Source organism: Dendrobates tinctorius, unplaced genomic scaffold (assembly GCF_039654945.1).
Source record: "Dendrobates tinctorius isolate UK_male_01 unplaced genomic scaffold, ASM3965494v1 ptg000133l, whole genome shotgun sequence".
NCBI lineage: Eukaryota > Metazoa > Chordata > Amphibia > Anura > Dendrobatidae > Dendrobates > Dendrobates tinctorius.
The window spans coordinates 44117917-44145043 of NW_027361801.1; the positions used below are offsets into that span (position 1 = coordinate 44117917).

The 27127-nt window shown below is 46.2% G+C and overlaps 1 protein-coding gene across 5 annotated transcripts in view; it reads right to left on the bottom strand.

Moving 5' to 3' along the window:
- The window catches only part of CD99L2 (CD99 molecule like 2), a 200324-nt gene that overhangs the window by 82725 nt on the left and 90472 nt on the right, over positions 1-27127 (bottom strand). For all 5 annotated transcript variants that reach the window (XM_073543615.1, XM_073543616.1, XM_073543614.1 and 2 more), the window contains exons 2-4: positions 13699-13758; positions 11607-11651; positions 2046-2093 (exon numbers count right to left, since the gene is read on the bottom strand). In XM_073543615.1, the coding sequence (XP_073399716.1) occupies positions 2046-2093; positions 11607-11651; positions 13699-13758 (153 nt within the window). The remainder of the gene's footprint in view (positions 1-2045; positions 2094-11606; positions 11652-13698; positions 13759-27127) is intronic.

The window sequence follows — 27127 nt, forward strand, 5'->3', positions numbered from 1 at the left end:
GGTAGCCAGACCCGCCCATCTCTCATAGTAACCCATAACCCGGTCCAAGATGCAAGAAACCAGCTTCTTAGCGCTTACGTGCACTAAAGAAAATACTCCGGCTTACATCACAGAGGGCAGCCAATTCTTTGACATATATAGAGACACATTCTAATTTACTTAGATAATGACTTCTGGGTTTTCATTGGCTGTAAGCCATAATCATCAACATTAACAGAAATAAACACTTGAAATAGATTACTCTGTTTGTAATGACTCTATATATGAGTTTTATTTTTTGCATTGAAGTGTACGGTGGTCGACAAGGCAGCGGGTACCTGCATGCTGGGTCAGGAACTAGAGAGGCTGCATCCACTGTTCCCGGAGGTGAAGCCTGAGTGAGGCAGACCTCCCCGTGTTGCCTGGGGAAAGCTGTAAAGAGGAGGGGCTTCCTGCTGTCGGAGGGGGTGGCGGAAGGGGAGAAAGAGAAAGCACGCAAAGGAAGTGGGTTTGGCGGCAGGGCAGAGCAGTGCATAGTCAGGTGAGTGGTGTGCTCCGATCCCCATCCCGACACAGAGTATTGGCGCTGCGACAGGGCGGGCTGCAGTCAATCAGAAGGGCAGGGACTGCTGTGCTGAAGGAAGCAATGAGCCCAGCAGTAATCAAGAGAGGGAGCTATGCAGATCAGAGCAGAGCCATGTAGAGTCATGCACACAGAGCAGAGCTGAGCCGGGTGTTGCAGAAGCCACAGAGAGTAATGCTCCAGCCGGGAGCACCAGTGCCAAGCAGATCAGCGTCGCCCGCCGCCAACAGCGGGGACCAGGGAGAGCGGGATGTGTGGTGTGTGTCCAGTGACAGCCAGAGAGAACCAGGTGCTGTACTACGTGACTGTGAGTACCGCACACGCGCTTCCCAAGAGGGACCGCATACGACTGACCCTTGTGACCTGACTTCACCAGTTAAGATAGTTAAGGAGCCACGTTGGGCTCGTACAGGACTGTGGCCCGTGCCCTTGTTAGCCACATCAGTATATGGACTAGGGGCAGTGGAAGCTACAGGAGACTGACCACTGCCGCCAGAAGATGGACCATAGACTACAGTACCATCCTGGAAAAGGCACTGCAACCGCCGTTGCCGGCGCTAATGAGTTCACAGTAGGGGCTGCAGTGTTAGGACTTCCTGATACGCTTGCTACTGAAGTGTCATTATTTGTACCGTTGTACTTCACTTTGCCATACATACAGTTAGGTCCATATATATTTGACAGAGACAACATTTCATGAAATAGCCTTGGCGTAAATTGTCCAATTACTTTTGGTCCCTTTAAAAACAGGGTGGCACATGTTAAGGAGCTGAAACTCCTAAACCCTTCATCCATTTTAATGTGGATCCCCTCAAATGAAAGCTGAAAGTCTGAACTTCAACTGCATCTGAATTGTTTTGTTTAAAATTTATTGTGGTAATGTCTAGAACCAAAATTAGAAAAATGTTGTCTCTGTCCAAATATATATGGACCCAACTGTACTGTTTAACTGTTTACCTCCCTGCGTGGAGAATTCCCTTGTAAATAAACCTGTCAACCCTTACTCTGCCTCCCGTCCGTCACTGCATCCCGCGTTCTTGCGATTTCTACAGAAGAACTAAATAAGTTAACTTTTTGATAATATTCTAATTTTGGAAGAAGCACCTGTGTGTATATGTATAATTATATATATATATATATATATATATATATATATATATATATATATATATATATATATATATACACACACACATACACACACACACACACACATACATACACCTGAAATATAAAGGAAATGTGTCATCTTTAACTTTAGGTCTCTTAGAGATTATTTCATTTTCAGCTTGCTTAACTGTTCACAAAAACAGTAATTTTAACCGGTGGTGCCCAAACTTTTACATATCATTGTATTAGTTTGTACCAAGTATCAGTGATCCTTTTCTCCATATGGTTCTTAGCACAATATTGTGGCTACATGTGTAACATTTTCACATTTTACTACTCTAATGTGAAGTCACATATATATTTTTTTACTTACGCTTCTGAGTTGGGATGTCGTCAAAAAAATCATCCAGACTGAAGTCATCTTATCCAGAAGATAAAATACAGTATCAAATGCATATTAGGAAAATACAAGCACCTCGTTCTACAAGTGAAAGAATTTATCACAGGACTAGAGGAAATTGTACAAAAACTACAAAGTCTCTTTACTTACAATAAATACTCAAAAGTACAGCACTTTTCACCCCATTATGTATACAGGAATTGCATTATAAGAAAATCCATAAAGTAAAGTTATGCTCTAATCACTCGCTTTACAAGTCCAAGGGATCCAGACAATAGTAGTGGAGTGGCAAAAAAGCTGTACATAAAAAGCCTGATGTGGGTGTCATGTCCTGGCACGCACTGCTGCAGACCCTTTACTCCCTCAAAAACACAGCTAGGCATAACAGCGCTGATGTCCCGGAGGTTCTTACTCTTTCTTTAGTTAGGCTATGTGCACACATTGTGGATTCTGCTGCGGATCCGCGTTTCAGGCCCTGCGGGTCCGCAGCAGATTTAGGTGCGTTGTACAGTACCATTGTTTTCAATGGTAAACTGAAAAATGCTGTGCACATGCTGCGGATTTTTCTGCGCAGATTTGCTGCAGGTTCAAATCCGCAGCATGTCAATTCTTTGTGCGGATTCCACTGCAGTTTCATACCTTCTTCATTGTAGAGGTGTGAAACCGCAGGGCTAAACCGCAGGCTAATCCACAAGCCTTTTGACCTGAGAATTTACCTGCGGATTTTTCCAAATCCGCAGGACCTAAAACTACATGTGCACATAGCTTTAGTGATCTTGAAGCCAGAACTTGAGTGCTAAAATCATAAGACTCCACTACTGTCAATCCAAACAGGAGTTCCTTCTGTAACATGATTTGGCAGTGGGGAGTTAATAAGGAGTTCAGTGATGGCCATACACATTAGAGAACTGCAGGTGGATCATGACATAGTCAACCAACACAACACTTTCCAAATGTCTCCTTATATCTTCGACCCCTGGGGAGAAGACTCAGGTGTCTGGTCACTACTTATACTGTCTCCATATGGCAATATATATGCACCAGAGTCTGATCTAGTGGACATTGATGAGGATTGGAGAAGAAGGCTTTGAGTCTTGTAAAAATATATCCAGCATATATATATACACACACACACACAGTCAAAATTGTTGGTACCCCTCATTTAATGACAGAAAGACCCACAATGGTCAAAGAAATAACTTGAATCTGACAAAATTAATAATAAATAAAAAATCTATGAAAATGAACAAATGAAAGTCAGACATTGCTTTTCAATCATGCTTCCACAGAATTAAAAAGAAAAATAAAACTCATGAAATAGGCCTGGACAGAAATGATGGTACCCCTGAAAATAATGTGCAAAAGGGGACATGTTAAATCAAGGTGTGTCCATTAATTAGCATCACAGGTGTCTACAATCTTGGGATCAATGAGTGGGCCTGTATAGAGGGCTACAGATACTCACTGTGCTGTTTGGTGACATGGTGTGTATCACACTCAACATGGACCAAAGGAAACGAAGGAAAGAATTGTCTCAGGAGATTAGAAAGAAAATTATAGACAAACATGTTAAAGGTAAAGTTATAAGACAATGTCCAAGCAGCTTGATGTTCCTGTGACTACAGTTGCACATATTATTCAGAAATTTAAGCTCCATGAGACTGTAGCCAACCTCCCTAGATGTGGCCGCAGGAGGAAAATTGATGACAAATCAAAGAGACGAATAATACAAATTATAAGAAGTTTTTTTGGCTCTTTGTTAACAGATTAAAGGTGAACTTCAAGCTCAAGGAACATCAGTGTCAGATCGCACCATCCATCGTTGTATGAGCCAAAGTGGACTTCATAGGAGACGACCAAGGAGGACACCATTGTTGAAAAAAAAAAAAAAAATTATAAAAATGCCAGACTGGAATTTGCCAAACTACATGCTGACAAGCCACAAAGCTTCTGGGAGAATGTCCTAAGGACAGATGAGACAAAAATTGAACTTTTTGGCAAGGCACATCAGCTCTATGTTCACAGACAGAAAAATGAAGAATATCAAGGAAAGAACACTGTCCCTACTGCTAAACATGGAGGAGGCTCTGTTATGCTCTGGGGCTGTTTTGCTGCATCTGGCACAGGGTGTATAGAATCTTTGCAGGGTGCAATGAAATCTCAAGACTATCAAGGGATTCTAGAGAGAAATGTGCTGCCCAATGTCTGAAAGCTTTGTCTCAGTCCCAGGTCATGGGTCTTGCAACAGGATAATAACCCAAAACACACAGCTAAAAACACCCAAGAATGGCTAAGAGAAAAACATTGGACAATTCTGAAGTGGCCTTCTATGAAATCTGAACCAAATCCTTTTGAGCATCTTTGGAAAGAGCTGAAACATGCCGTCTGGAAAAGGCAACCTTCAAACACGAGACACCTGGAGCAGTTTGCTCTTGAGGAGTGCAGAAGTCTCATTGACATTTACAGGAATCGTTTGATTGCAGTGATTGCCTCAAAAGGTCGTGTAACAAAATATTAAGTTAAGGGTACCATCATTTCTGTCCAGGCCTATTTCATGAGTTTTATTTAAAAAAAATTCTGTGGAAGCATGGTTGGAATAGCTTAGTTACTCACCGATAACGGTGTTTCTCGGAACCCATGACAGCACCACGGAGAGAGGGGGTCCGCCCATCAAGGACAGGAACCTACAGACAAAAGAGCGGCACCTCTCCTCCGCCCCCAGTTGGTTACAGAGCATCAGAGGGTCTCCCGGTTAGTTAATAACAAAAGTATATACATAACATTATAATTTGCATACTTATAGAGAAACCTCGTGACTAAGAACACACTCTACACACATTAAATCGTGCTCACCGCACACGTGAAAAAAGGGGGGGAATTAAGCGGGTGCTGTCATGGGTTCCGAGAAACACCGTTATCGGTGAGTAACTAAGCTATTCTCCCTCACCCATGACAGCACCACGGAGAGAATTTCAGAGATTGGTAGCTTAGGGAGGGACCACCGCCTGAAGGACCCTTCTCCCGAAGGTCAGGTCAGACGCAGAGGCTAGATCTAGGCGATAGTGTTTGAAAAAGGTAGAAGGTGTTGACCAGGTGGCCGCCTTACAGATCTGTTCTATCGATACCTCTGATCTTTCTGCCCATGAGGTCGCCATTGCTCTTGTAGAGTGGGCTTTTAGACCCTCCGGGATGGTATTCCCGCTGAATGAGTATGCCAGGGCAATCGCGTCTCTTATCCATCTTGCCAGGGTACTTTTGGACGCCCCAAGCCCCTTACGAGGTCCCTGGAAACACACAAAGAGAGATCCTTCCTTCCTACATCCCTTGGTGGCCTCTAGGTAATGCACTAAGCACCTCTTCACATCTAATGTGTGAAATTTCTCCTCTCCTCTATTCGTAGGGTTTGGGCAGAAGGAAGGAAGGACTACCTCCTGTGATCTATGGAAGTGTGTTGCTACCTTGGGCAAATATGCAGGGTCAGGTTTCAATATAATTCTATCCTCCATAATTTTAATGAATGGGGGTATTGCCGATAAGGCTTGAATGTCACTTACTCTGCGGGCCGATGTTAGGGCCACTAGCAGTATCGTTTTTAATGATAGGGTCTTTAATGGAGCTGACTGAATAGGCTCGAATGGGGGTCCTGTTAGGGCTGACAACACTAAGTTCAGATCCCATGATGGTACTTTCTGGGTAGCTATTGGTCTAGACCTGGCTGCGGCCCTCATAAACCGTGCCACCCAAGGGTCGCTCGCTACCTCCTGATTATAGAGGGCGCCCAGGGCCGCTACCTGTACCCTCAGTGTGTTAGTCGCTAGTCCCTGTTCTAACCCTCTTTGGAGGAATTCCAGGATTTTATCCATTTGTATTCCATCCTGAACCTTTGCCCCCGAACTGGATAGGAATTTTCTCCAGGTTCTACCATAGGCTTTGATTGTAACTGGTTTTCTACTTTTTTGTAACGTGGAAATTAGATTTTCTGAAAATCCTTTCCCCCTCAGCAGTGATCTTTCAAATTCCATGCTGTTAAATGGAGGTTCACTGCTTGGGGGTGTAGCACAGGGCCCTGTGATAGAAGGTCGGGGAGATCTGGTAGAACCCAGGGGTCGGTTACTGACATTATTCTGAGCCATGAAAACCATGTTCTTTTTGGCCAGAAAGGGGCTATAAGTATTACCCGAGCCCCCTCTTCCCTGACTTTCCTTATCACCGCCGGAAGGAGAATGGTCGGTGGGAAGGCATACAGTAAACCCCGTGTCCATGGGAGCATAAATGCGTCCAGGGTGTGAGGATTCCCTTTGGGATTCAGAGAACAGAATATTTCCACTTTTTTGTTTTTGTGGTCTGCAAATAAGTCTATGTCTGGGGTTCCCCACATTTCCACAATCTTCTGAAAAACGGACTGATTTAGAGTCCACTCCCCCTGATGTAGTTGGGTACGGCTCAGAAAGTCTGCCGTTTGGTTCTCTACTCCCCGTATATGTAGCGCCGATAGGGACAGTAAGTTTTTCTCTGCCAACCCGAATATCTCGAAGGATGCCTCCATTAACGTTCTGGACCTGGTTACCCCCTGGTGGTTTATATAGGCCACTGTTACTCGGTTGTCCGAGAATATCCGGACATGATGGCCTTTTAATGCTGGCAAAAAGTGACTCAAGGCATAATTTACTGCTAGCAGTTCTTTTTGATTCGAGGAGGCTTTTAGTTCTTGACTTCTCCATCCCCCTTGAGCCACGCTGATGCCCATGTGTGCTCCCCAACCCACAGGACTGGCGTCGGTGGTAATTACATGTGTGATTTTGGCCTCCCAGGGGATCCCTTTGGACAAGTTGTTTTTGTCCTCCCACCAGGCTAGGGAAAGAATAGTTTTTGAACCTAGCGTAATATGATGTTCCAAGCGGTCTCCTAAGGTCCGCTGGTTGGTCAGGATATCCCATTGCAGATCCCTCATATGTATTTGTGCCCACTGGACCGCCGGCAAGCATGCAGAGAGGGACCCTAACAGGGACATTGCTCGTCTTAGTGTCATAGAGGGGTTTTGCCTCGCTTTTTGTACTATATGAATAATTCTGTCCCTTTTGTGATCTGGCAAGTAACATACTTGGATGTTTGAATCCAGTGTCAGGCCTAGGAACTCCTGGACTCTCTTTGGTTCCAGCCTTGACTTTTTCAGGTTCAGAAGCCACCCGAGGTTTTTTAGAGTGCTCATCACTCGGTCCCTCTGTTCTGTGCATTTCTGGCCTGAGTTGCTCGCTATTAAAAAGTCGTCCAAATAAGGCACTATCAGAACATCCTGTTCTCTTATGTGAGCCATCATCTCTGCCACCAATTTCGTAAAGACCCGTGGAGCCACTGAGATCCCAAATGGCAGGGCCTTGTATTGGAATTCTCTTATTTCTCCTGCTATCGAGACTGCTAGCCTGAGGTATTGCCTGGATTCTTTGTGAATGGGGACATGGTAGTAGGCATCGCTGAGGTCTAGGACCACCATAAAGCATTGCGGAAAGAGAATTTTGATGGTCGATTTGATCGATTCCATCTTGAATTTTTCGTTCTTGATATAGCAATTCAGTTTTTTTAAATTTATGATGGTGCGGAAGGTGCCGTCTGGTTTGGTTACCAGGAAGAGAGGCGAGTAGAACCCCCTGCCTCTCTCCTGTGGGGGAACCTCCTGTAGGACTTTTTTGTCCAACATACTCAGAACCTCCCTTTCGAGGGCGTCCTGTTCGTTTTTTGACGACCTTATCGGGGTAATTATGTATTTTTGCGGCGGGAGAGAATAAAAGTTTATCCTTAATCCCGATCTTACAAGATTTATCAGCCAGGGATTGTTGGATATTTTCTCCCAGGCTGGGAGGAAAAACCTTAGTCTCCCTCCCACCCTGGGCCCACAGTCACTTGGCGGGTTTTTTATCCCGGGACGAGTTACCGAAGATGAACCCCCTGTCCCTTCTTCTGTCTTCCCATTTTTGGTCTCTCGGGGGTCTCCTCTGGAAGAACTTTCTGTTCCGAAAGGACCGTTTAAAGCCTGTGGCGGTCACAGGTCCTAAGTTTGGGAAGCCTTTCTTTTTGTCACCCGCCTTTTCGAGGATGTCATCCAAGGTTTCCCCGAAGAGGAATTTTCCTTCACAGGGAATGGCGCATAATTTTATTTTTGTCTGGAGATCCCCAGGCCAACATTTTAACCATAAAGCTCGTCTAGCTGCATTCGACAAGGCTGCTGTTTTAGATGACAATCTTATCGAATCAGCCGAAGAGTCGGCCAGGTAGGCTGCCGCCCCTCTTATCATTGGCATGGATTCCAGGATTTTATCTCTGGGAACCCCTTCCCTTATCTGTCTCTCCAATTGGTCTATCCATACCATAAGAGCTCTGGAGGTACAGGTTGCCGCTACCGCCGGCCTGATGTTTCCCCCTGCTGATTCCCAGGTGCCCTTAAGTAGGGTATCCGCTTTTTTATCCAACGGGTCTTTCAGGGTACCCATATCTTCAAAGGGGAGTGCAAACTTTCTTGAAGCTTTGGCTATCGCCACATCTAGTTTGGGGGCCTTATCCCATGATGTGGATGCTTCCTCCTCAAATGGGTACTTCCTTTTGATGGAAGGAACTGTGGAGCTTTTCCTATCCGGTTTTTCCCATTCTTTATCTATGAGGCCTTGGACGTTCTTATTTAACGGAAATACCTTCCGTTTTTTTTGACTCAGTCCCCCGAACATAATGTCCTGGACTGATCTATCAGTCCGGGGTTCTTCCACCCCCATAGTGGATCTTACCACCTTTACTAAGGCATCCACTTCGTCCAGGGGGAAACAATGACGACCTTCCGTCTCCTCATCGGAGGATGACGAGTCGGTATTTACAGTATGGGAGGTGACTTCCCCTGACGATAAGCTGTCAGATTGGGACTCTATCACCACGTCCCCCTTCCTTCCCTTCCTTTCCCGTTTTCTGGATGAAAGGGCACTCTGAATTTCTGCGCGGATTACCGCCCTTAGGTCTGCGGCATGATCCGGGGTTTCACCGCCGAGGACCTCCTGTATACAGGAGTCACACAATTTTTTCTCCCAGGGCGTTGGTAATGGTTTCCCACAGGTGGGGCATTCCCTGTTCTTGGTCTTTTCTTTCTTCTTTCCCTGATAAGGGAAAGAAGTCTATTACAATGGGGAACATTCACGAAGATCCACTTACCCCTCATGCGCGGTTGCAGGTACCGGTTCTGGAAGTGGATCCAAATCCCTCACTGGGCGATCCACGGCAGGTGACTTGCTCCTTGCAGTAGACTGCTGCGTGGAGTGGCTGCTGGACCTGCTCCCCCGTCCGTCTTTATCCTTTTGGCGGCGCTGGTGATGCTGCCTTTGTTGCTGCTGCTGCTGCTGCTTAGGCTGCTGTAGCTGGTCGCTATCCATCGCGCCTGAACGCTTCCAGCTCTGAGGCTGCTTTAGCGTTCCCAATTTGAATAAGCCGCCCTGGCGTCACCTGTCTTCCCGGCCTGCACCGCTCTTCCCCCGGGGAGTGCGTACTGCGCATGTGCCGACCGCGGGGACCCGGAAGTTCCTCATTCTACTTCCGGGGCAGCGCCATCTTGGTACACCTGTGTACCCAGCGCTGCCCCTATCCGGCGTCCCTCGGCCCCTACTCCTCCCGGAGCGGCGGCCCGGTCCTCCCCGCCCGCTCACCCTGGACAGCCCCTCAGCTGCAGCGGTGGCGGCTTCGGCAACCGACCCCGCCGCGACAGGGGCCTTCCCGCTGTCTGACCGCGGACGGGGCGGTCCCGGATCTTCAACTCCCGGTAAGCGCTGCGCTCTTGCTGCCGTGGTTCACCCGTCAAGGACAGGAACCCAACTGGGGGCGGAGGAGAGGTGCCGCTCTTTTGTCTGTAGGTTCCTGTCCTTGATGGGCGGACCCCCTCTCTCCGTGGTGCTGTCATGGGTGAGGGAGAAAGCAATGTCTGACTTTCATATGTTCATTGTCATAGATTTTTGATCTATTATTACTTTTGTCAGATTCAAGTTATTTCTGTCACCATTGCGGGTTTTTCAGTCATTAAAGGAGGGGTACCTACAACTTTGAACACGTGTGTGTGTGTGTGTGTGTGTGTGTGTGTGTGTGTGTGTGTGTGTGTGTGTGTGTGTGTGTGTGTGTGTGTGTGTGTGTGTGTGTATATATATATATATATATATATATATATATATATATATATATATATATATATATATATATATATCAGGAACTATACAGTGACATGATTCAGATTACAGCAATTCGTACACAATTCATGCAACCAAACACCATTTGTGCATCATCTCTGGAGCTTGCTGTCACATAACTGCTTTACAGCTGCAAAAATGCAGACAAATCACATGTACGTAGCAGTCGCATGTGACCAGCATTGAGCACTATGACAAGCGACTTATTTGTGACCATCGATAGGTCGTCCATTTAATTTGGCAACATTTGCAATTCTGTCGTAGTCGCAATACAACATTGTAGGAAATAATTAGATTTGATCAACTCAATTTCAAGCGACATGTCACCGTGTGTCCCTAGTCTAGGTTGTCCGGGTTATTCAGTCTGCAGACATGAAAACAGTCGGTGCTAGCTACGAAACCGAACAGCTATGTGACTGCATGTATGACATATGCATACTCCCGACCACATTCTGACTAGACGTAGTTTACACCACAGCTTTACATTGGATACACTATCACGCGTGTCGGCGTTGTGCCGCAAACAACCTGTCCAGGAGAGTGGCTTTTTGTCACTTTACCCCGACATATTACCAGTGGTGTCACTCAAGGAGAGCCTCTTTTCTTCCCTTCCCAGCTTAAAGAGGGACTACAGCCTTTCACGAAAAACTCAAGACAACCCCTTTAAGGGTTTTCTCAGCTGCAGACATAAAAAAAATAATAGCAGACGGTGAAAAAAATTGTTTCTGTTAATTGCTGATCGCAAAAGGAAACTGAGCTGCTTGCTTTACTGTCTGGAAGGAGAACGGATGGAGTAAATCACCAATGGAAATGTAAAGTAAAACCTGCTGATGGGTAGAAGGTCGCTCTTGTTATGGGGATTGTTTATGAGGGTGTAAATGAAGAAGACTAGAGTCGCCATATGTATTGGATGGCTGCTGGAGGAATGATGCTTAGGACGATTGATCTGTCGACAGCCATTTTAGCCGTCTCCCCCCTTACACAGGAGCGCACATTCGGTTAAGTTTGTGGGTTCTCTATGAGAAAGTTACCAGCTGACATGTCAGCCAACGGCTTATCTCTGGTAGAACAATGTGATTGGGAGTCCAAAAATCGGACATGTATTATGAACATCTCCTCTAAGCATCAGTCATCCGGCGCGCATCCCCACCACCAGGGGATGCAGGTCACAGTCCTTCAGCCGTCATGAATAGGAGTGACAGTGGATACTATCGGAAGAAAATAAGTCACCAAATCTGCAATGTGAGAATGAGTCTTTACTGCTCAGGAACTGCACTCACTGAAGATAAAATGCATCCAAGTGCACGATAGTGAAAAATGTTCTTACCAGTGTTGCGTGTTGGTACTTTAGGTGGTTTTGGTGCAGGCTTAGCTATAGGGGGAAAAAAAATAAAAATGAGTTCAAATATTTGCTATGTCCATAGAATGGCTGCTTGATATCTATTTACGTCCATACATACATGTCCATTTCACCTTGCTATACTATAACAGTTCAAACAAAGTTATGAATATGGCAGCAACAAAGGGAGTTTGTCAGCAGTTTTGATCGCCAGACCAGATTAGAGCAGGTCAATAAGGGCCGTAAATGGGAGGAGTGCTATCCGTTGTTCTGACGCATACCACTCCTCCCCGTGTTATTCAATTAGGCAATGCACAACTGATCTTTATCTAAATGGTCCAAGGAAAAAGTTCCAACATGCAGGAGTCGTTTCATCAGGTGGCTCCCGGCCATCCACATCTATGGTCCAGGGAAAACATCAGACTGCACAGGGAGCGTGGTACAATTTTCAAGGGCATACTGCATGTAGTGGAGGGAAAGTATTTTTTTCACCACGTCAGGGAAAATCCGATCACACTATGATCATACTCTGATTAGAGTGTGATTAGCATAATCGGAAAGTTGGTTGTGTGACCTTAGCCTCACATGTCCGCTATGTGGATGACACAAGGTGCTACAAACTGAGACATGCAATTTACAAACATGGGATCTTTTGCAAAGTTCAACTTTCATCTTTTTTCATCAATTGAGACTCATTCTTTCTTTAATTGTAGAGCCAGAAATTATGGCACGCTCCATTTAATTAACTGCAGACGCTAATTTAGTGGCAGGAAATCCACCCTAAATTACGACAATGACTATTAATACTTATCGACTATATGGTTCTCCGTACAATAAGGCTATGTGCCCACGTAAGCAAAATTTTCATGAGCAAAACTGGACTCCTTGGCAGGAAATCCGCATTTTTTATTCCGCGCTTTTATCGCATTTTGTGCGCGTTTTTGGTGCGGATTTTTCGTGTTTTTTTCCGGAGCATCCTAATACAATGAACATAGTGGCAAATACGCAAATTTTCCTCAAAATTAATGAACATGCTGCGTTTTTTTTCGCGGAAAAAAACGCAGCATGGGCACAAAAATTGCGGAATGCATTCTAATAATGGGATGCTTAATGTATGCGTTTTTTAGCGTTTTTGCAGGGGAAAAACGCTAAAAAACGCGAAAAGAACGCAAAAAATCATGAACGTGGCCACACAGCTGAAGGGTATATTTCCACGGTCCGTATTACATCAGGATTAACTGCGGATTGAACGCTGCGTAGAGCTGCAGCGTTTAATCCGCAGTGTCCAGATGTTACAGCAGAGTGGAGGGGATTTTAAGAAATCCCGTATCCACTAAGCGTACTAAAACGCGGGTGACACACCCACGAATCCGGACATGCGGCACGTCTTTATAGAACACAGCATGTCTATTTATCTTGCGGAGATGCTCCATTTCCGCAAGATAAACTGCCCAGTCCATGGATATGATGCGGTGATTCCGCATGTGTTCAATGAACACGTGGAATCACCGTGCGCACAACAGGGGGCGGCGCTTTGGGCGGAGCGGGCTTTCCGCTGCATCCAAAGCGCAGGGATTCCGGACCGTGGAAACATACCCGAAGACCTTGTACATAAAGAAAAAAAAAAAAGTTTTCTTCATTGTTTTGGATCACGAAAGCATTATTCAGCATTATTAAAAGCATTTCAGCATTATTTGGGCAGGGTATAAGTTTTTCATATATGCAACCGCCCTCAACCCACCCAAAAAAACGCTGATGGAAGTTTCTTACATTTCTATCAAATAGTCTGTGGAAGATGGACAGTGCATGGCTGCAACCATGAGGTCACCGGTGTGCGGTGCAGGTTTTCAAGTTTTTCACAGGCTCATGTAAGTCTACGCTTTTTGAGTGGGCACTCCGTTGACAAAAAAAATTAATAGAAAAACATATATAAAAACACGGACATGCGATCTTCTCCATAGACTATAGTGAGTAGAACCTGACACACAGAGCTCTGAATGAGGCCCAAGGTGGAGGACTGCTAAATGTGTAACAGTCACATATTTGGACTCCATTGTGAATACTATACTTGCTTACTTACGCTTTTGAGTTGGGATATTATCTAAAGCATCTTCCAGACTGAAGTCACCTTGTCCATGAGCTAAAAGACAGGAATAAAATGTATATATTAGCAAAACACAAAAACACCTCGTTCCATTTACCAAACGACTAGAGGAAATTCTACAAAAGCTACAAAGTCGCTTTAGGCTATGTTCACATGTTCCATTTTTTACAGCATTACTATTTCGCACCAAAAACCAGAGTGGTAGAAGGAAAAATGCTGTGAGAAATACGCACTTTTTTTTGTCACATCTTTTTGAGCGCTTGCCTTTGCATTTTTTCACGCATTGATTTGAAGGGCGACAAAAATGCTGAAAGAATTGACGTGATGTGTCTTGAAAAAAAACGCAGAAAGACAAAGTACATGAGGGGGCCTCAATATAGTATTTCAGAAATATAATTGATTACCCTGGTACTGTAAGGCTACTTTCACACATCAGGTTTTCGGCGTCAGGCGCGATCCGGCGTCGTGCCAGAATGCCGGATCCGGCAAATGTTTTGTAAAACCTGATGTGCCGGATCCGGTTTTCTGCCGGATCCGTCTTGTTCTTGACAGACAAAACCGGATCCGTCTCATCCGGTTCATCCGTTTTTCGACGGATTACGCCGGATCCGGTTTTTAAAATTGACCCTTGCGGCCTTCCGAACGGGATTGGCTACTGGAAAACTATATATAGCATGTTCCTACAGCCCTTCTTTGACAGGTTGTAGAGAAGAAAGTGCAGGTTGGAGAGAAGAGCAAGTTACTGGCGAAGATGGATGTTGTCATTGGAAATATTACCACTAGAAGTTCTGTGACGGTTTCAGGGACAATTTTCCACTATACTTTATGTCACCTCAAGGCAGAGTACACTGGGATGACAGAGTGTGAAAGATTTGTGCCCTAAACTTGTGTACCTTCTGGACCAACAGTATATACCTTTGCCAACCAAAGTTGGCTATCTTGTCATGGTCTTACTATTTTTACCTTTAGGCCACAGGTGTGTACCTGGTTGTGTTTTATGCAAAGTATTTCACCTTTTAACAAAAGTTGTGTACATTGGTAGGAAATCACCAACAATAAACACAACTTTTTAGGTGAAATACTTTGCTTCAAACACAACCAGGAACACAACTGTGGCAAAAAGCTAAAATTTACCCACAGTTATATACCTGGTTTTGAATACCTTTTTACCTTTGAAATACCCTGTATTTAACCTTTTTTTTAAACATAGTTCGCCGCAGAAAGAAATGACAGACAACCATTGTGAAACGATAATTTAACTTTTATTTCAATTTTTTTTTTTTTTTAAATGTTTTTAAAGTGCAAAAAACTTTTTTAATAAAGGTTTTAAACCCAATGGGCATTTTTATTACAAAAAACACACATTACAAATCTGTGTACTGTGGGGTGGAAATACTGCTGGAGGGGCTGCGGGACACTTCGACACTGGGTGTGTGGAGAGAGGACTGGGATCGTGGTGGGGAAGGAACAGTTAGAGGTGAAGGTGTGGAAAAAGCTACAGAATGGGTGGACATGTGGGAGGCAGAAGAGGTGGTGGGCGGTGGAGTGGAGGGTTGGGCAGGGACTGTAGGAGCAGATGATGTTGATGGAAAGTTGTATGGGGAAGGAGTTTGGTACGGGGAAGGAGTTTGGTACGGGGAAGGAGTTTGGTACGGGGAAGGAGTTTGGTACGGGGAAGGAGTTTGGTACGGGGAAGGAGTTTGGTACGGGGAAGGAGTTTGGTACGGGGAAGGAGTTTGGTACGGGGAAGGAGTTTGGTACGGGGAAGGAGTTTGGTACGGGGAAGGAGTTTGGTACGGGGAAGGAGTTTGGTACGGGGAAGGAGTTTGGTACGGGGCAGGTTGCTGGAAGTGGGGAGATGTCTGGTACTGGGGAGGTTGCTGGTACTGGTGAGGTTGCTGGTATGTAATAGGAGGGGGAGGATGGAAAGTGGCTGGAGGGGGTGCAGATGTAATAGGAGGGGGAGGATGGAAAGTGGCTGGAGGGGGTGCAGGTGGAGGAACTACAGTGGTGGGAGGTGGAGGTTGGGAGGTAACCTGCTGTAGAGCACCGTGGCACGAATGCATTACATGCATCTGCTGGGTAGGAGATAGTGTTGCCATGCGCTCCACAACAGATCTGAAAAAGGTGTGGTTTGGCGAAGATCTTGCTTCTGAATGCATGGTTTGCAGAAGTGTCTTCACCTCCAGAATGCTGGAGTTGATCTGCTGAAAGCCTGCGGAGATTTGCTCTGACAAGACTTTTAGACAGTTCTGAAAAGATGCATTCAGATTCAAGAACTCTTGCGCATAACTCTTTTCCTGACCCCTCTGCCGCTGCCGCCCAGTACCCGCAGGTGTACTAGATGTGGCAGGGGCAGAAGGGTGGGGTAAAGGGAAAGCGATCTCCTCACCAGCAGCTTCATGTAATGTAGGCGGCCACGATGCTCCTGTGCTGGTGGATGGGACAGATGGGTCGAATGTGTGGGAAGGCTGGGAAGGTGCAGATGTACCGGGGCGGTCGAAGTGTCCCTCGGTGCCGGTCTCCTCAGGGATCGCCTCAGAAAGGTCCAATCGTGCAGGCTCCCGAGTGCTGCTCACCGTGCAGTGGAATAAAGAGAAAAAATTAAAATACTGACATGGTATGGCCCTGGCTGAAAAAAAAAAGTTACATCTAACATTTTTTTCACATGTGGTGTGTAATATTTACCTTCTGGTGAGCATTGTTTCCCGGAGGAACGACAGGGCTTGTGCGTACTTGTACTTGCTCCTGCGTCCTCCAGATCCACTCGGGGCCCGCATCTCTTTATTGAACTCCTTCTTGAAACGATCCCTCACAGACCGCCACCGATTCACAATTCTGTTCCCTGAAACGAGAAAGGAGTGGTTAGTATACAACATCAGTGTTTCACAAACTCCAGTCCTCATGGTCCCCAGGGGTCATGTTTTCAGGATTTCAATAGTAAATAGAAATCCTGAACACATGATCCGTGGGGACCACGAGGACTGGAGTTCGGGAAACACTGGTTTACATCAAGCAACCGGTACTGTATATACTTACGCTCTTTAATCTGTGCCCGAACATCGAGGTCCTCCCAGCGGCCCACAAGGAGCAAACAGATTTCCTCCCAGAGTCGTCGGGTAACGATCAGGTCAGCGTGGCGGCGGTCAGCCATATTCCAGAGCGGCTCCCTTTCTTTGACGAGATCGATGAGGCGGTCCACATCAATCCCTCCATCCTCACCGTCAGAGTCGGGAGCACGCTGTGAAGGCTGTTAAAGAAAAAGACAAAAATAACATAATTAGCCTCCACAAAAGAAATGAAATAAAAAGTGCAAAAAAACAAAGCAAAAATATTTATACTTACACGCTGGTGACCGCCGCGTTGCTGTCGCCGACGACCCTGGGAGGCACTGCGAGGACCTCTTGGCCGAGCACCAGATTGGGAAGACTAGAGAAGAAAACAAAAAATGTTATGTCTTTGGATGTAGGCATTTGTTTGCTGTGTGTGGTCTGCAGAACATTGTTTTCTATGTGTTGTGTGTAGTGTGATGTTGTGTTTCTGCGTTTGATGCAAAAAACTTACCAATTGTGAGCCCACTCCAGGTGTCTGTCCACCCCTTCCTTCTTCTTCTGGGAGCTCCTCTTCATCTTGTGATTCCTGTTTTGAAATAAAAGGCAATGAATAGACATATATTACAGAGATGATGGATTTTGGAAATAAAAACTTACCGTCAAACGCTGACGATGCGAGGGAGGGCTCCCAGAAGATGTGCTGTCCTGTTGATGGCCAGACTCCATGGCTGTGGGTATTGCTGCTGCTGTTGCTGCTGCCAGTGATGCCATTTCTGCTGCTGCTGCTGCATCTCTTTGGCGGCTGTTGAATAAAGAGAAACAAAGGGCCAATGAATATCTTGATATTCCATGGCCCTAGTTTGGAGGAATGGGGGATTTGATAATTACCGTCTCTCATCTGCTGCTGGACTCCCCTCCTCAGCATGTTCCATTTGCTGCTCCATTTGTGGTGGTGCTGATGGTGCTGCTGCTGCTGCAGATGTCTGCTGCCTTCTCCTGCTCCTGGTTCTTGGCTTGGGTGGCATGTTGGGTGTGGCTGAGGGTCCCATTGTCTTGCTTTTATATATCTCCTGTGGGCAGAGCTACTGAGCATGCTCAGACCAAAAAAACGGATCCGGCGCATTGCGGCGCTCATAGGCTTTCATTGTGTGAAAAAGCCGGACGCGCCAGATCCGGCGTGTACGGCTTTTTCACCGGAGACAAAAAACGTTACAGTAGCCGTTTTTTCCAGACGCCGGATCGCGACACATTGCCGGATCCGGCGAAAACCGGATGAAACGCATGGCCATCCAGCGCGATCCGGCGCAAATGCAAGTCAATGGGGGGGAAACCGGATCCAGCATTGCATTTCGCCGGATCCGGTTTCTGTCAAAAGCGCCGGATCGCGCCTGACGGCGAAAACCTGATGTGTGAAAGAGGCCTAAGATGCTGCATATTTTATGCACCAAATATGCTGCATACAACAGAGGCAGCAAACACGCCACGTATGAACATGTACATTTGAGCATGAAAGGAGGAGATCACTTTTCACCCCATTATGTATATGGGAATTACATTATAAGCAAGTCCCTAAAATAAAAATATCCTCTAATGGCTCCATCTTTACAAAGTACAAGAGATCTAAACAATTGGAAGATGGATTGGAAAAAGCAAAGTGCAACGAGCCTGATGTGGGTGTAGTGTGCTGGTACACGTTGCCCTTAACTCCCTGAGTCCCCTGCATACACCGTGCTGATGTTCTGGAGGAGCGTCAATAAATACCGTAAGTAGTCTGATCTACTGGACATTTAGGAGGATTGGGTGAGACATGATGGTCATATTTGTTAGATAGCTAACATCGCTAACATAGCTAACGAAACTGTGAACGCCGACGCAAACACAGTTGCCTCGGCCGACGGTACTGACCAGGGAATGCAAGGTCTGTGTAAGGTATACCGGTGCTCAACGATACAACACAGCAGACCAAACAGGCCATTGTGAACTGTGTCGGGACCATGTCCCAGGCCCCGATAGTACAAGGATTCTCACCGCTGAGGGAAGAATCTACCCTCCCTTCTTCCCTGCATTCGTTGGGGCCAGTGCCCGTGCTAGAACCCCAGGCGATCATCGCCATCGTCAGGGTCGAAAGAAGACACCATCATCGCCAGTATTATACAGGACACAGACACCGTCAGGACCACAAGGGGACATTCTCAATGCCAGAAAAGCTTCCCCCATTTTCCACAGGACTGTAACAGATCCCCGTTGTGGCTCATTCCAAGTGGCCCCAGTGAAAGAGAGATGCACTTCTGTGACTGGAGTCCAAAGGGAAAAGTGTATGATTTATATTTTCTTCCCCTATTACTTAAAACCCCCTTGGAATTATTCTTTGTATTAGGGAAGAACTCTCCCCCTCATTTAAATCTCTCCCTGCGAGGAGTAACCTCCTGTTAATTAAAACCTTTGTTAACCCTTGGTGTGCCTCTTGTCCGTTACTGCATCCCGCTACCTGCTCACACATATATGCATAGACATATTATATATATACATATACATATTACACGGTGGCTCAGTGGTTAGAATTGCAGCGCTGGGGTCCTAGGTTCAACACCTACGAAGGACTATCTGCAAGGAGTTTGTATGTTCCCCCAGTGTTTGTGTGGGTTTCCTTTGGGTACTCCGGTTTCCTCCCACATTCCTAACACATACTGATAGGTAATCTAGATTGTAAGCCCCAATGGGGACAGTGTCAATAATGTCTGTAAAGCGCTGTGGAATTAATGGCACTATATACCGTAAATGAGTAAAATAAATAAATAAAAAAAATATATACATACACACGCACACACAGGGATAGGACAGCTAGAGATCACAGCCCTACAGCCGTCATGTTCTAACACTGAAAGCTCCTGGTATATTTGTCTTATACTTACCAGATATTAATAGGATTATTACGGCTATCCAGTCCTGTAATAAATATTTACAGCCACAGCAGACGCCCACACTGAACGCAGCCCAATGAAACCCCCTCAGTACAGACTTGGAAGCCGCACATTCAAGGAATCTTTGTTCTCAATGTTGCTACAGTGTAAAATAAAGCATCCACTTCTTAATCACCATTAATACTAATTATAGATGAAGACAGAATTCATATACCGTATGTAATCACATGAGTAATGTATTGCTAGGGGATGCCAGACAATGGCAGAAACAAGTGCCAGGAAACTATCATCTGTAGGGGTAGATATCCCTGTAATAAATGTTTATTACCACAATCAGATCTGAGATTAGAGAAAACTATTGGATGTATTTGCACAGAAAGTAATTTGTTCTTCACTTTCACTTTGGCATCCCTTAACCCCTTCCCGCCGCAGTTTTCCGCTTCCTGTCACAACCCCATTTTTAAATCTGACCTTTATCTTTTGTGGCGAGAATTCTAGAATGTTCCTACATGACGATTCAGAGAATATTCTTGCAGAGGAGCCCTCTTCGGTTTGTGTCTGCCTCTAGGGTGATGTCATAGGTACAGCCAAAACGCCGATACTGGGGCAGCAACAGGGAGCCAATGCTGACCTCACAGAGTTTGGGGCCCATTTTCAAGAAAATTGACATCCCCTTTAAAACAAATATTTATTAACCATTGTGTAGTATGACTAACCTTTACATTGTGTATTTTAGTCTCCTATCACTCCAAAACATCTTTAACCCCTTCATGACTGGAGGTATTTTGGATTTTGAGTTTTCGTTTTTTCGCTCCCCTTCTTCGCAGAGCCATAACTTTTTTATTTTTTCGTCAATATAGACATGTGAGGGCTTGTTTTTTGCGAGATGAGTTGTAATTTTGAATGACACCATTGGTTTTAACATATTGTATACTGGAAAACAGGAAAAAAAAATTCAAAGTGCAGTGAAACTGCAAAAAATAGAATTAGACTTACCGGTAATTCGGTTTCAAGGAACCCTTTCCACGACAGCCATAGGAGGTTGTCTCCATTCCCTAATGGGAGACAGGAAGCACAAAGACGTTAAAAGGCCCTCCCACCTCCCATTAACCAGTGACTTACAACCAACACCATAGCACCGGTTACCTTGAACTTATTAGAGTCCAAAAAAATGTGGGGAGGGAAATTAGTGCTGTCGTGGAAGGGTTCCTAGAAACAGAATTACCGGTAAGTCTAATTCTATTTTCTCTAGTAACCCTTCCACGACAGCCATAGGAAGAGTAACAACCAATTCTGCACTAGGGGGGACCACGGCCTGGAGCGCCTTCTGGCCAAAGACTAGATCCTGGTTGGACCAGAAGTCCAACCTATAATGTTTAGAAAACGTGTGCAAAGAAGACCATGTTGCAGCCCTACAAATCTCCTCTGTAGAAGTGCCAGCCCTTTCGGCCCAGGAGACCGAGGTAGATCTGGTAGAGTGGGCCTTTAGCCCCGCAGGAGCTGCCCTATTCTGGGCTAGATAGGCTTCAGTTATGGCTTTCTTAATCCAGTTGGCAATCGTATTTTTTGCTAATTTCTTGCCCCATTTCGGCCAGACAAGTGAACAAAAAGGTTGTTGTCAATCCTGAAGGGTTTTGACTGTTCCAAGTAGTGTAGGACTATACGCCAGACATCCAGAGTGTGAAACTACTCCTCTCTGGTATTCGCCGGGTTTTGGCAGAAGGATGGGAGGATAATGTCCTGTGATCGATGAACTTCTGACACTACTTTTGGAAGAAAAGAAGGGTCAAGACGGAATATAATGGAGTCATCTCTGACAGTCAAGTAAGGTTCTCTGACTGATAGGGATTGCAGCTCCCCTATACGCCTTACTGTAGATATGGTGACCAAGAGGGCACGTGAGGACCTTGAGGACCACGTTCAAGTCCAAAGGTGGGACAATGATTTGTTTCTTGGGGTGAAGTCTAAGCGCTGAGACCATAAATCTTTTTATCCACCGATGACTGGCCAGGTCTTGATCAAAAGCTGCCGTTAGAGAGGAAACCTGGACCTTTAATGTGCTTGGTTTAAGGCCCAACTCTAGCCCCTTTTGCAAAAAGTCCAGAATCTGGGAAATGTTCGGGTGAAAGAGATCAGGACTATTAGGGTAGCACCATGAGGAGAACCTTTTCCAGACCTTATTATAGATGGCACTGGTAACAGGCTACCTTGAACCTTGCAAGGTGGATATTACTGACTCTGAGAGGCCCCTAGCGTGCAACACCTGGGTTTCAGGAGCCAGGCCGCCAGCTTCAGCTTTCGAGGATCCGGGTGGCGGAAGGGACCTTGTAGCAGCAAATCGTCCGACAGGGGTAGGAGAACTGGTCCATCTACCTGGACTTCTATAATGAGATTTTACCAACTCCTCTTGGGCCAAGCTGGGGCTACCAGGATAGTCGGTACACGCTCGTCCCGGATCTTTCGAAGGGTCCTTGCGAGTAGCGGAATCGGGGGGAAAGCATACGCCAGCCGAAAGTTCCATATGTGGGTAAAGGCATCCACCCCCTGAGAGGAGTCTCCGTGATTTAGGGAGAAGTAGGTCTCGGTTTGTGAATTCTGGCTCGAGGCTAATAGGTCGACCTCTGGCAGACCCCATTTGTTTACCAACATTTTAAAGTCCTCCCTCATCAGGCTCCATTCTCCTGGCTGAACGTCTCTGCGGCTTAGGAAGTTCACCTGAAGATTTATGGACCCCTTTAGGTGAACTGCCGTTAGGGAGAGATGTTTCTCGGGCCAGACGAAAATTCAGCTCGAAACTTCTCTCAGGCCGTTGAATCTCGAGCTTCCCTGATGCTTGAGATGGGCTATGGTGGTCATATTGTCTGAGTATACTCTGACGTGATGTCCAGAGACCAAATTGTTCGCTGCCCCAAGTGCCTTCTCCACCGCCTTCAGTAGTTCCCTGAAGCTGAAGGATTTGGAGCCTACCTGCTAGCTCCAGAGACGCTGGAACGGGATACGCGAAACCACTGCCCCCCAAACTCTTCCGCTGGCATCTGTTGTTATCGTTACCAGGGGGGATTGCGTCCAACTTATTCCTTTGCGCAGGTTTGTCTGGTTTAGCCACCATGTTAGGGAGGCCCTTACCCTCCCTGTCGTCTGGAATCTTTTGTTAAAGGAGTTGGGGTTGCCGTTCCAGTTCTTTAGAATATGTGCCTGCAGAACTCTGGAGTGGGCCTGAGCCCACGGCACTGACTGTATGCAGGCCGTCATCGACCCAAGGAGAGACATGGCCGTCCGTAGGGTAGGTGACCTCTGCTTTCTGAAGCACCGGACCTTCTGTCAGATTTTGGCGGTGGTCCACTGGTAAAAGGACCTTTGACTCTCTGAATCTAAAAGGACTCCTAAAAATCTTATTATCCTTGAGGGCTGGAGCTGGGATTTTTCTAGATTGGGGATCCAACCCAGGTTTTGCAGGATGTCCAGAGTTTTGGACACGTGGTCTCTCAGGATCTCGGCTGACGGACCGATAACTAGAAGGTCGTCCAGATAGGGAACGATGGTGATGCCCTGCTTCCGTATATGTGATACTGCCTCTGCCATGATCCTTGAGAAGACCCTCGGGGCCGAAGAAATCCTAAAGGGGAGCACATTGTATTGAAAGTGTGCTATTCGCTGATCCTCCTGAACCGCGAACCTTAGGTATTTCCTGTGTTGAGAGTGTATGGGGATCTATAGTCGCCATGAAGGAATGCAGACCTATCAGGGGGATGGCTGATTTTATGGACTCCATCATGAACTTGCGGTAAGTGATGGAGCGATTGAGAGCTTTTAGATTTATGATGAACCTGGCTTGACCGGTGGGTTTCTTAACCATGAAGAGACGGGAATAGTGTCCTCTCCCTAGTTAGTTTACTGGAACTGGAGATATCGCCACTGAATTCAGCAAGTCCCGAAGCCCTGACATCATTAGGGCTTGCAAAACACAAGCTGCGGAGACACCATCACATGTTTCTCAACGCAAGCAAATGACTAGCCAGGTCTTTCCCCGGGAAGGAACAACCACGGGAAGGGCAGTCTCCAATGAAGGAAACCACCTATGCCAAAACATGGTATCCATCCACAGACAGCTGTTTCGGGGTATTGCCCCTCATCAGTGTGGAGTAGGAAACTGGCCAGTAGGAGCAATGCCTAGTAGAAGACTGTTAAAAATGTTGGATGTTGATCTCCATGAGTTCATTCATCCTTATTTATCATTAGGGCTTGGGCCTCCCAAGATGGAGGGGAGGTGAGTCTGAAGACACTGGGGGGGTGTCTCGAACTCTATTAAAAGGCCCTCTCGTATGACATTTAGGACCCAGTGGCCGATGGAAATTGCCTACTAACTGTGGAAGAATCCAGAGAACCTCCCCCCCACTGGGTCGCAGTCATTGTTTCTCTTGCTGTTGCTGCTGGGGCACGTGGATATTTTTGGGTTTCCCCATGGCGTAACTCCATCTCCCAGTTTTCTTTTTCCCCTTAGACTGAGAGGTTTGAGATTGGGAGGGTCGAAAAACACGCTTCTTAGTTGGCCTCTGCTCAGGGAGAGATTTCTTTCTATCCGTGGCCTTCTCCAGGATCTTGTCCAGGGCTGGTCCAAATATATATTCCCCTTTAAAGGTTATGGAGCATAACTTTATTTTTGAGGTTACATCCCCGCTCCACATCTTGAGCCAAAGCGCTCTTCTGGCCGAGTTGTCCTGGCCCAGAGATCTTGCTGCAACACGAATTGACTCCATGGAGGTGTCCGCCAGGAAACCGGTTGCTTTCTGGAGGATAGGTATGGAATCTAGCAAGTCCCCTCTAGGGGTCCCCTGAGAGATATGTCCCTCTAGTTCATCCAGCCATCTGAAGAGGGATCTGGCTACACAGGTGGACGCAATGTTAGATCTGAGAGCGGAGGAGGAAGTCTCCCAAGATTTTTTCAGAAGGCTTTCAATCTTCCTATCCATGGGATCCCTCAACTGGAAGGAATCCTCAAAGGGCAGAGCAGTTTTCTTTGCCACTCTCACTACTTGGACGTCCACCTTGGGGACACCCCACCTAACCAGGTCATCTTCAAGGGGAAACCTGTGCTTGAAGTCTGAAGGGATGGTTAGCCGCTTCTCCGGAAGCTCCCATTCCTGATTAATCCTATCGATTATGCTTTTATGCACAGGGAAACCAATTTGTTTGCCCGTATTTAGTCCACTAAATAATTCATCCTGAACGGATTGATAGACAGGTTCCTCCTCCAGCCCCATCGTGCTCCGCACTGCACTCACCAATTTCTCAATATGCTCTGAGGAAAAGAGATATTTTCTGACCTCAGGGTTTCTATGGGGCATAGATTCCTCCCATTTCCTTAGGATGACTCGTAGGAGAGATCTGAATCTGACTCAGAGCGTTCCACCTGGAATCTCCTTTTTTTAGGGAGTGACACCGAACGGCGCGCAGGAGGGGGAGACGCCGGAGGGCTCAGAGAGGCCTCCGGGATGGGGTCACTGGCCTGCTTTACCTCCGAGCCGCGAGGGGACGCAGGTGGGCCAGGTGAACGGTCCCAGAATCCGCCGCACACGGGGGAGACGGGAGCGGACCGGAGGAGGAAGGCATAGCCCCCGACAACCACCGTCCGGCTACTCATGCTTCAGGTACCCTGCCTCAGCCGGCCACGCAGCATACCTTAACCTCTCCATGCCCGATGGGGGACAGGAAAGACACTGGTTAATGGGAGGGCCTTTTAACCTCTTTGTGCTTCCTGTCCCCAATTAGGGAATGGAGACATCCTCCTATGGCTGTCGTGGAAGGGTTACTAGAGAAGAAGTGCAATCACACAGTTTTTTGTTTTGCTTTTTTACTTAATGCTAAAACTGACCCGCCTGTCATGATGTGACTGGCCCTGCGCGACGCGACCCGATGATCGGTCAGCCACCAAACAAGACAAAAAAACAAGGGGACACCGGGGACACAATTACAACGGTGGGCTCTGCAATAGGGAAGGGGAAAGGGACACCTCCTGCACTCTCCTGAGGCTGTGTCCTGGACAATCCTGAAGTCCCTATACGGCTTCCATCAAAGCGTCGCCGACCAGGATACCTCAGCCCTCACTTGGCCTCCACCTATCCCTCACTAGGGAACTGTTTAGTGCAGACACTGGTCCCACCGCTGCGCTAATACAACACCAAGGAAAATAACAGACAGGGAAAAACAAACACTTAGCTTTCTCTGCTGTCATGCACAGGACAGCAGAGTAAGGCACCCGTACTCAGCTTTCAGCAGAAACACCACTGCTCCAGAAAGCTCCTCCCTTCAGCATCATCACCACTGCTCCAGATAAGCTGAACCACCTCTGCACCAGGTAGGACCAGTCTTCACAACGGTTGGTTTCCAAAGGACCTGTATTACCAATAGTCAGCTGGTGCACCAGGTGGCCTTATATAGGAAGGTGGGAGTGGTCCCCACCAGCAGACTACTAGATTTACTATCTATAGCGGGTTTTTACGTTTGGCAGCTGTCACACACTAAAAGACTCAATTGCAAAATATAGTTTTTGCATCACCACATTTTGAGAGCTATAATTTTTCCATATTTTGGCCCACAGAGTCATGTGAGGTCTTGTTTTTTTGCAGGCCGAGTTGACGTTTTTATTGGTACCATTTTCGGGCACATGACATTTTCTGATTGCTTTTTATTATGATTTTTGGGAGGCAGAATGAACAAAAATCAGCAATTCATGAATTTCTTTTGGGGGGGGTTGTTTATACTGTTCCGCGTGTGGTAAAATTGATAAGGCAGTTTTATTCTTCAGGTCAGTACGATTACAGCGATGCCTCATTTATATCTTTTTTTTTATGTTTTGGCGCTTTTTTTTTTTAAACACTTTTTATTGAAGGATTCCACAACATAGTAAATCAAACATAGAACATTACAGTATAAAGTCAGAATCATTCATAATGACTTAACTATGATATCATATTTCAATAATAAGAAACAAACAAAACAAATACAACACAGTATTCTACATAATATATTATACCATTCATTGCATCTTCTAGCTTACAGGGTCTATTTAGGATCCGTGAGCTCATATCAGGTCAGATTATAAAAGACACATATTCTAAAATTCACACAAATCAAAACTTGCAAGGTCTAGAAGTGATATACATCAGGGATTATATCGCGAAATCGAAGAGACCATAGCATTAGGAGCCAAGTGCGTCAAAGGGGAATCACACCACCTTTCCCAAATCCTATGGAACTTCTGGGGACATTTTCTGTTTTTATACAATACTAGCTGAAGAGCCTGGCGCTGCCCAGGCATAGTAACTAACTGTGGTTAGTTATAGCAAATTATAATTATCCTCCATCCCATAATCCCGTGCCCATATACCCATCATACATAGCCTCCATCCCATAGTCGAGTGCCCATATACC